The sequence below is a fragment of the Danaus plexippus genome, chromosome 11 (genome assembly GCF_018135715.1).
Source record: "Danaus plexippus chromosome 11, MEX_DaPlex, whole genome shotgun sequence".
Lineage (NCBI taxonomy): Eukaryota > Metazoa > Arthropoda > Insecta > Lepidoptera > Nymphalidae > Danaus > Danaus plexippus.
In genome coordinates, this window is record NC_083544.1 from 4,035,241 (window position 1) to 4,044,104 (window position 8,864).

General features: G+C 27.9%; 3 protein-coding genes across 4 annotated transcripts; 2 read left to right on the forward strand and 1 right to left on the reverse strand.

Annotated features, from left to right (window-relative positions):
* The first annotated feature begins 1,284 nt into the window (after positions 1 to 1,284).
* LOC116765643 (U2 small nuclear ribonucleoprotein A') lies at positions 1,285 to 3,923 on the forward strand. The gene is made up of 6 exons (XM_032655197.2): positions 1,285 to 1,460; positions 1,636 to 1,783; positions 2,338 to 2,502; positions 2,989 to 3,173; positions 3,335 to 3,484; positions 3,646 to 3,923. The coding sequence occupies exons 1-6, from the start codon at positions 1,379 to 1,381 to the stop codon at positions 3,690 to 3,692; spliced, it is 777 nt and encodes a 258-aa protein (XP_032511088.2). The 5' UTR covers positions 1,285 to 1,378; the 3' UTR covers positions 3,693 to 3,923.
* Positions 3,924 to 3,933: 10 nt separating this feature from the next.
* Positions 3,934 to 6,901, reverse strand: LOC116765642 (serine/threonine-protein kinase Nek8-like). The gene is made up of 6 exons (XM_032655196.2): positions 6,563 to 6,901; positions 6,209 to 6,299; positions 5,969 to 6,139; positions 4,604 to 4,764; positions 4,282 to 4,432; positions 3,934 to 4,216 (listed from the first exon to the last, which is right to left on the reverse strand). Exons 1-6 carry the CDS (start codon positions 6,631 to 6,633, stop codon positions 3,983 to 3,985), a joined length of 879 nt encoding a protein of 292 aa, XP_032511087.1. The 5' UTR covers positions 6,634 to 6,901; the 3' UTR covers positions 3,934 to 3,982.
* Positions 6,902 to 6,913: 12 nt separating this feature from the next.
* LOC116765644 (NADH dehydrogenase [ubiquinone] 1 beta subcomplex subunit 7-like) lies at positions 6,914 to 8,151 on the forward strand. 2 transcript variants are annotated; one of them, XM_032655199.2, is made up of 4 exons: positions 6,914 to 7,135; positions 7,302 to 7,470; positions 7,827 to 7,924; positions 8,023 to 8,151. In XM_032655199.2, the coding sequence occupies exons 1-3, from the start codon at positions 7,027 to 7,029 to the stop codon at positions 7,903 to 7,905; spliced, it is 357 nt and encodes a 118-aa protein (XP_032511090.1). In that variant the 5' UTR covers positions 6,914 to 7,026; the 3' UTR covers positions 7,906 to 7,924; positions 8,023 to 8,151. The 2 variants fall into 2 exon arrangements, with proteins under 2 accessions (XP_032511090.1, XP_032511089.1); XM_032655198.2 differs by lacking the exon at positions 8,023 to 8,151 and having other exon boundaries at positions 7,827 to 7,957.
* Positions 8,152 to 8,864: the final 713 nt, after the last annotated feature.

The window sequence follows — 8,864 nt, forward strand, 5'->3', positions numbered from 1 at the left end:
GATCTTTGGGGATGTTGGTTTCCCAAAAAATCGTAAGCTCTATTAACACAACGCGCTTTAAAATTCTCGAATAGATTAATATATCTGGTCTGAATTTTGTATTGTTTCTCATACGTGTCCATCATTAAAGTCCAATTCAAACCCTAGATTTTATAGCCCTAATGCATTCTCTCACAAAACCTATTGACCGCTCCTTTGTGGTTATTTCCCTTTGCGCTCTGGCTACCGAAAGACTAACCGTTTCGCGTATGATTTCCAGAAGCCTATCGTGACGATGCGAGTATTGGATGCTTTCCAAGAGTACCCAACATCCCACCACCAAAAACTTTTTCAGTTCCAATTGCCTCCCCGCAGATGAAGCAAGATTTTTCGATACCTTTACCCCATCTTTCTAAATTAATTTATATGGTGCATTTTCCATAACCGCGCCGTATAAGTCTTACGGTTGTTATGTAGCTGTGAAGTAGCTTTTTGGAATTTCTATTTTTTATACATAAATGACCGCTTGATTTGGATTTGGATTGGATTAGTTAATTTTATCTTATATTACAACTCAAATATATTTAAAAGTCTATCGAAACATATTTTATCAGAAAATCTAATAATCACTTCATAAGATGGATTATTGCGGTTGAATTACAATTATATTCAAAACAACAAGTAATTTAACTATAAAAAAAAACTATTATTCTAGGAAAGATCAGTGTTAACATACCTAGAAGAACGGTTACTATACAGTATAAACGGAAGAAAATCATGTGTAGTAATCTTACAATAACAAACTTGAAATAAAACATAACCTCATTAGAATAAAATAAATAATTTAAGTAGAAACTATCTTGCCAGTTAATGCATTAAATATATATGTATCTAGGATTAGAAATTTATTTAGTTTCAAAAGTTAATTGATATCGATATTGTGAGCTTTATTGCAAAATCGTACTAAAAATTTTGCATTTCTGTAATTCCCTTTGTTTATTCAAAATTAAAATTTTCTTTGACAAATTTTTTGTACCAAATTATATCAAATGAAATACATAAATTCCTAAAAGAAACATTAACATTATTACAATGTTACGGTTCTTATTTTAATTTTATACATTAGAATATATCTAAATACACATAATATTTTCATAAAATATGTTTTAAATAAAAAATATATATAAACAGTTTTATCTACACGTATCTTTTTAAAAAAAAGCGATTTAAATCGATTAATAAACCTGAATTTGAACAATCGATTATAGTTTCTACCGATTGACATAAATGGAATTTTGGCATCCCTATGTCAGTTTTCGGCGTCGTTTGATACGTTTACTTTGCTGAAAATTAATATATATAATTTATGTATTCATTTGATTTAAGATAAATTATCACAATGGTCAAACTTACAACTGAACTCATCCAAAGCTCTATGCAGTATATTAATCCTTGCAGGGATCGTGAATTAGACTTGAGAGGTTAGTTTTAGATAAAATAATTTAAACCTTTCTGTAATCACATTTTATAAATATAACGGAAATAAATAAAAGGTTTTTGATATTAAATATGCAATTTAATGATTTTAAAGCCTCTATAAAATTTGTCATGTCATAATTATATTTTAAAATTAGTATACCCTCATTTGTATTTCAGGATACAAAATACCACAAATAGAGAATTTGGGTGCTACCTTAGATCAGTTTGACACAATTGATTTTTCTGACAATGATATAAGAAAGCTTGATGGGTTCCCTCTTCTTAAACGACTAAAATGTTTATTCTTCAACAATAATAGGATTGTGTAAGTATTACTTATCATGGCATTTACATTTACATTTCAGCAAAGTTTGGTATAAAATAAGAATTTATTTATATAGACTACATAATTCACCACTTCCAGTATTGATGTGATTAAAATATCATGAAAGTTGAAATCTTTAAACTTACTGATATCAATAAACTTCACGCAATGAGTATATCATACTAGGTACTTTGCAAGATACAGCCACAAGTGAAACTATTAGAAATCCCATACTGAACCCTATTTCGTCAGATAGCACACAAATAACATCTTGTAGCTTTGCTTATTAAATTGGAGAGTACCTTAAGTTGTACTTTATTTTAATAGCCTATGTGAAATTACATGAAAATAAGCATGTTATATTAGTTCTCCTAATACTTTCTCATGTAGCTATAAGACAACAAATAGTTAACATTTAAATCTGATCACTTTGATATTTTACTTAAAATAATTGAATGAGTGAATAAAACTTAATTGTATGTTATAAATAGGGAAGTGAAATTATTGGCATTTGCTGTTAAAATATAATTTTAAATCTACGATATGTTTTACAGACGATTGACAGAAAATTTGGAACAATACCTACCTAATTTGGAGACTCTTGTTTTAACTAATAACAATTTATCTGAGTTGGGTGACCTGGATCCTTTGGCAACACTACCAAAATTAAGAACATTGTCGCTTATGCACAACCCAGTCGCAAATAAACAACATTATAGGTAAGAATTTCAAGTTGTATAGGTTTATTTATATAAATTGAGAAATTAAATCTATAAACCAGACCATTCTAGAAAACAGTCAACAGGAATGGTGCCCATCTTTAGAGTAAATTACTTTTGTTTGTTAAAAATGTACTATACATATGTAATTTCATATTGGATACCTTTTATATCTTAACAGTGACAAGTTATTCTGATATAATATTAAGTAGATTCATGGCTACTTATTTTTAACTAAAAAATGTAAGTGTATGTTTCTTATAAGTAACTTTTGAAGACTTGGATAGCTTTCTTTAACTATTTATCACCATCATAGTGTATTGTTTCCGATAATTTTTAAGTTTGAGTTAATTCTTGGTTGTGCATATCATTTCATATTTATTTGTTAATTTTGATATATTTTAGGGATGATATATATACCTAGGGTTTTTTGTTTTTATTTATATGGTATCATATTCTAAGTGCATTTTATAAATATTTTTTTAGGGCATATGTTGCTTACAAATTGCCTGAACTAAGGTTGTTAGACTTCAGAAAGATAAAACAAAAAGAAAGAGATGAAGCAAATACACTGTTTAAGAGCAAGAAAGGCAAGGAATTACAAAAAGAAATAACAAGAAAAGCAAAAACATTTGTTCCTGGTGGGAACTTGCCGGATCCTAAAGTTACAAGTAAGTAGAATATCCTATGTCATATTTCATAAATAAAATGTCTAGTTTCACTTTTTATTCATTAAGATTTAAAATAAACAATACATATCTGTAAATTGTAATTTATAATTTTCTTGTAACCAGATGTTTTCTTCATAAATTTGTCTTTATACCCATCACAGACCTTGCACCTCAAGAAATACACAAAATTCGTGAAGCTATTAAAAATGCTTCATCATTGCAAGAAGTTGAGCGTTTAACGAGGATGTTACAATCAGGACAGATACCTGGCCAAAAACCTTTGCAACCACAGAGCCAATCAAATGGACAACGTAAGATACTGCTATGTTTTATTGTTTTTTTTATACCTAACAAATTACTGCCTCAAATTGCCTACAATTACTACATGTGCACTCTTTGTCTTAAATATTAAGTTAAATGTATGTTTTATTGATACCAGCTTTTTATATTTCCTATGACCCTATGATTTCAGAAGACGAGGTTGAAGAGATGGAGACGGAACAATCTAATGGTCAGTAAAGGTATTAAAGATATTTAGCGAAAAGAACAGTTAAATATGAAGTGTACATTTTTCCCTTTATTATTTTATTATTATTAAGCTGATTAGAACAGTCAAAACTGCGCATACATTGCTCTAAAGGCTGATACTACACACTGATAAGCCTTTACATCCAATAAAGGGTGCAAGCAAGAATAAATTGCCACATTGGCAAATCTGAAGACCAAAATAATAAAAAAAAAATATTTTTTCACAGTTGTTTTATTTTTTATCATTATATTAATCATTGATGTAGATATAAGTGAATGTATTAGAATTTCTCAAACATAATATTTAATAGTTCATCATTGCCAGAGTCTAAAAATACTGAATATGTCATTGGTAATAAAATTCTTCGTCCAATCAGCTCTTTAATCGTCGGCCTTTTATCAGGTAAGATGGACAGCATGGAATCTATAAGATCTTGGAGACCTCTGTCATAAATCGTCAAGTCTATGGGATGCACACTTCCACTTGTGATCGCCTTAATTAATCCAACTAAAGTCTGTAAAAAAATCTCGTGGATTTATATTCCATATAAATTTAGTTTTATTAATCAATTATTCTTACCTCAGATTCAAAAGCTCTTTTATGAGTGCACATTTCATATAATAGACAACCTAAAGCCCATATGTCACTTTTGGTATCGTAAGGCTTTCCTTCACACAGTTCAGGAGCCAAGTAGTAAGGTGTACCAATAACGGTTGACGTCTTTTTTGCACTATAAAATATGTTTACATATTAATAGGCTAAAATACCTCTCGGTTAGATTTCTTGCAATATTATTATGTTAGATGAAAACACTTCCGTCTAACAATCATAATTTTAATACCTTCAAAATATATAATATATACACATTTCTAAATATATGCAAAAAAATCCATCCCCTTACCTAGCTAACATCTTTGATATACCGAAGTCGCCTATCTTAACAATAAGTCCATTTTTTCCAGTTAATAAAATATTTTCTGCTTTCAAATCTCTGTGAATAATATCTAGTTGATGGATATAATTAACTCCTAATAGAACTTGACAAAAATAAAACAGGATCATCTGAAAGATAATAATTTAAAAATAATGCCTTCACATTATAAAAAAATAAAATAAAGACATGATAAGAAATTATCTGTAGAGGGTATTCTTAAATATTTCTAAATGCATCACTAAAATGACTGTGGTGTTATGTATCAAACATACAGGTGATATTCTATATAAAATATAACACTTAAAGCAAAATGTAAATAATTATTTAAACATTACGCCATTAATTTTGAAAAAATATTTAGGTTTCATCTTACTTAATGAGTTTTATTTAAATATTTACAACTAGTTTTTGCCAGCGACCTCGTCTCCACGAACTTCAAAATTGAGCTCAAAAAGGATTGTATAAAGTGTGAAAAAACAATAGATATGCTAACCAATTTTCAGAGACTTCTACAGCTTGTTACAAGACACGTATAATTTTTTTCATACAAAATATGACTATTATGTCGTGATGCCATGGGAATTACAAAATGGAGGAACAAATTATATCCTATACGTTATTCTGTTATACAAACAAACTAAAGTTTAATCAAAATAATGTTAAATAAGTTTTTTTGTGTAAAAGCTACAAACATATTATATACATAAATCTTCACAATCTTTCACATTTAGGAGTGATATAATCAATTGAATCCTAATTTGTACAATAAGGTATACCTACGGGTATTTTCATCAATTTATGAGGCACATGCTGGAATATGGAATAGACTTGGACTTTTTCGAACTTTCTCGAAACTTATTTTTATATTTTAGAAAATTTTCAATAATCTTTGAATGCATTAAACTTCTTGTCATTCTTATATAAAGGCTATAATATTATTGTTAAGTTTCATCAAAATCCATTCCGTAGTATTTGCGTTAAGAATTAACAAACATGCTTACATAGATCCTCACAAACTTTCGCGTTTATAATATTAGTAAGAAAACTCCTTTCTTATAGTCTCAACTGCCTATTTATTTTATGATCAGTAAATCCCTCTCTCACATAGGAGTAGGAATAACTTGTTAAAAATAAAACTTTACCGTAGCCGGATAAAAAGGAAACATATACTACTAAAGCAAGTTTTTTTAAGATAGAAATTTATTTTGCACACAAACCAAATTCATTATTAGTAATTACGTTGCACATACAATAGTTTTGTGAAGTTACTTTATATGTTATTAAAAGAAATTTTGGATACTAGCATCAGTGGATTTATAGTATATTACTCACCTGCTGTTTTATTAATTTTGGACACCATTGATACATATACTCGGCTAGATTCCCGCTAGTTGCATACTCCATAGATATCATCACATTGTTATCGATGTAGTAACAATAATAAAACTTAATTATATTTGGATGATTCATTTTTGATAGAATTTTGACTTCATTTGCTATGTCCTGGAATATTTAAATGCACTTTAAAAATGTTTTATTTAGTGAATGTTTCATAAAAATTTATGTTATTACCTGCTTGTGATCTTGTAACTTTATATTTAACTCTATATCTTTTACTATTGTAAGCGTATTGTCTTTTTGTTTTTCACATAAATAAACATTTCTGTAAAATTAAAATATTAAATAATACACATTTTATAATTCGTTCATAGCAATCAAAATCTCATTTTTTTTTATAAAGGCTTGAGAAACACAGTAGTTAGTCCGATATTAAGGAATGACTTTCATAAATGCAAATATATATAAAATTCTAAAATTTGTTTTTTCTGATAAAAAGAAAATCTGAGTTTCATTATAGACATGCTCTTATTTAAATAAATTGGCTATGTAAGCTGCGACTAATCTTCGATGTGAAAATATACATACCCATAAGTTCCTTTTCCTATTGTCTTCAATATTTTCAAATTGTGTTTTTTAAATCTTTTTATAAAATCCATACTAATTTTCAATATAAAGATATACCTTTTTTAACAAACTTTTAATAAAATTCATGCTACCGAACAAATCAAGAACTACCCTCTAGATCCAGTCCAAAGTATTTATGAAGGTCGACACCTACTATAGTTTATATTTATAATAAGAAAAATCGATAACTGCGAACTTTTCTTCGTTGAGTGAGGTTTCTAATTTAACCCAATACCTACCTAAATTAGAGGTTAATGTTTATTATTTTGTCTGTAACTCCCAAACGAAATCTGTCAACTATTCCTTGACATTTAATAATATGTCAAAATTCTACCTTATAGAATAGAATATTTCTACACAATAAATACTCTTTTCTGAAAGTAACCCGTTAAGCTATTTACATTTTAAGGTTTCAAACCGCAAAAATGGGGAACCTTATGGGGTCATTGAATGCTCGAAATGTAAATCTTAATATGGATGATAAACCAACTTTTGATCCTCAAGAAGGTTTCTCTTACGAACGAAAACCTAGAGGTATTTCTATTTCCATATTTTTATTCTATACGTCTTGTTTTTATTGCATAAATAATGCCAAATAATGATTATACTTTATTTTTACTTATGTTTTTATGGTTACATAACTAAACCCACATGAGTCTTATGATTTTTCTATCTACTGCCATTATTTTTAATATTTTAGAAATGATCGCCAAAGAGGAGGACCTCATTTCAGCCAGAATTCCCCCGAAGTATAGAGATTATTGTGCTCATCACTTACTAGAATACCAGGTTTGCCGTTATAAGAATGTGCCTCTCATGTACAAATGTGCACATGAAAAGCATGCCTATTTGAATTGTGAACACCAAGAGTAAGTTTATGGATGCTAATGCCTATCTTATTTAAACAAATTAAAGCCATAATGATTAGTTTAAAAAATATTTATTTATATACTGCTTGAAATAAAATTGCTATGCATCTTTTATATTTATAACACTTAAAGTTATGGATTCTGCACTTCTACAGACTTTTCAATATATTTTTTTAATTTCATCATGCAGGTCAGACCATTATATCAAACCATTATATATTTGTTTACTTCATATAAAACCTCCTTTCTGTGTATAAAAATTGAAAATAAATGGAAGTAAACTCTTCTGTTACTTTATTTTATAATTTTGATGAATCAATTTTTAATTTATTGCTGTACTGTATTTTTGTTTTCAGTTATGTGATGAGAATGAAAGAATTTGAACGTGAGCGCCGCCTCAGAGTTAGAGAAAACCGATTGATTGGTGTTGCTTAATTATATGGGAAATCATCATGTAAATAGTGAATAAATAGAATGTTTGAAATCATATTTATTTTTCAGTTTTTATTGCTAATTATCTGGACTCAAATAATGATTTTAAATCTATTTCAGGTGTTTCTATTGAGTAAATATTATCTGTGCGTCACTTGAACAAGTTTCACAATAATGTTACTTTGAAATATGTAATAGCTATTGCAATAGATAAACAATAAATATTAAATAAATTTTGAACCTGAAAAACTTTTATTATAAAATGTAAATCCCTCACTTCCACTCTTCAAACCTTTTCAAATGCTTAACATGACCTGAGATGAAATTTAATTCTAAATTAACCATATTATTACCTTTTATCTTAGTATTCACCCTTATTTCAAGAACTTATTTGCAATAAGAACTAATTATAATAATATTGGTATGATGTAAAATCTTGATGATTGCATACTGCTAAAAAGTTTTGTTACCCAGGTTGTAAATTGTGCGTTGTTAAAAATCTTTCATATGAATGAAAACAATAATTTACAAACTTTTTATTTATTATTGAAAGGTTAAATTTCATATTTATGGCAACTCCACAGACTAGTCTTGCACTTACTCTTAGGGGTTTTATTACAAAATTTATTAAATATTATTTATTACTTATTTACAAAATTTATTAAATACCAGTAATAAACAATAAATTTCATTATTAATAAAATATATGAAAATGAAATATTTTTGTAGAACAATAAATGTAGACTAAAAATCATCATGACAGTCTTTAAGCAACATCAAAATGTTGCCATTATATTAAATATGATGTTCAAGTAATTTTTACCTTAACTGAACAAGGCAAAAGGGATGCGATTGGTTTGAGAGAATCACAATAATAACAAAAATCTGCTTGGATATTCTTACAATTTGACATGCAACTTTACTCCTTAGGCTTTCTACCGTCTAAGGTTGTTAAGGATTGT

Bases quoted from the DNA above. Each gene is read 5' to 3' on its own strand.
- LOC116765642 (XM_032655196.2), bottom strand. From the start codon at position 6,633: ATGGATTTTATAAAAAGATTTAAAAAACACAATTTGAAAATATTGAAG. The intron at 6,140-6,208 runs GTAATAACATAA...TAAATATTCCAG, and splicing joins AGTTACAAGATCACAAGCAG to GACATAGCAAATGAAGTCAA. The intron at 4,217-4,281 runs GTAAGAATAATT...ATTTTTTTACAG, and splicing joins AAAGAGCTTTTGAATCTGAG to ACTTTAGTTGGATTAATTAA.
- LOC116765643 (XM_032655197.2), top strand. From the start codon at position 1,379: ATGGTCAAACTTACAACTGAACTCATCCAAAGCTCTATGCAGTATATT. The intron at 1,461-1,635 runs GTTAGTTTTAGA...TTTGTATTTCAG, and splicing joins TCGTGAATTAGACTTGAGAG to GATACAAAATACCACAAATA. The intron at 3,174-3,334 runs GTAAGTAGAATA...TACCCATCACAG, and splicing joins GCCGGATCCTAAAGTTACAA to ACCTTGCACCTCAAGAAATA.
- LOC116765644 (XM_032655199.2), top strand. From the start codon at position 7,027: ATGGGGAACCTTATGGGGTCATTGAATGCTCGAAATGTAAATCTTAAT. The intron at 7,136-7,301 runs GTATTTCTATTT...TTAATATTTTAG, and splicing joins TTACGAACGAAAACCTAGAG to AAATGATCGCCAAAGAGGAG. The intron at 7,471-7,826 runs GTAAGTTTATGG...TTTTGTTTTCAG, and splicing joins TTGAATTGTGAACACCAAGA to TTATGTGATGAGAATGAAAG.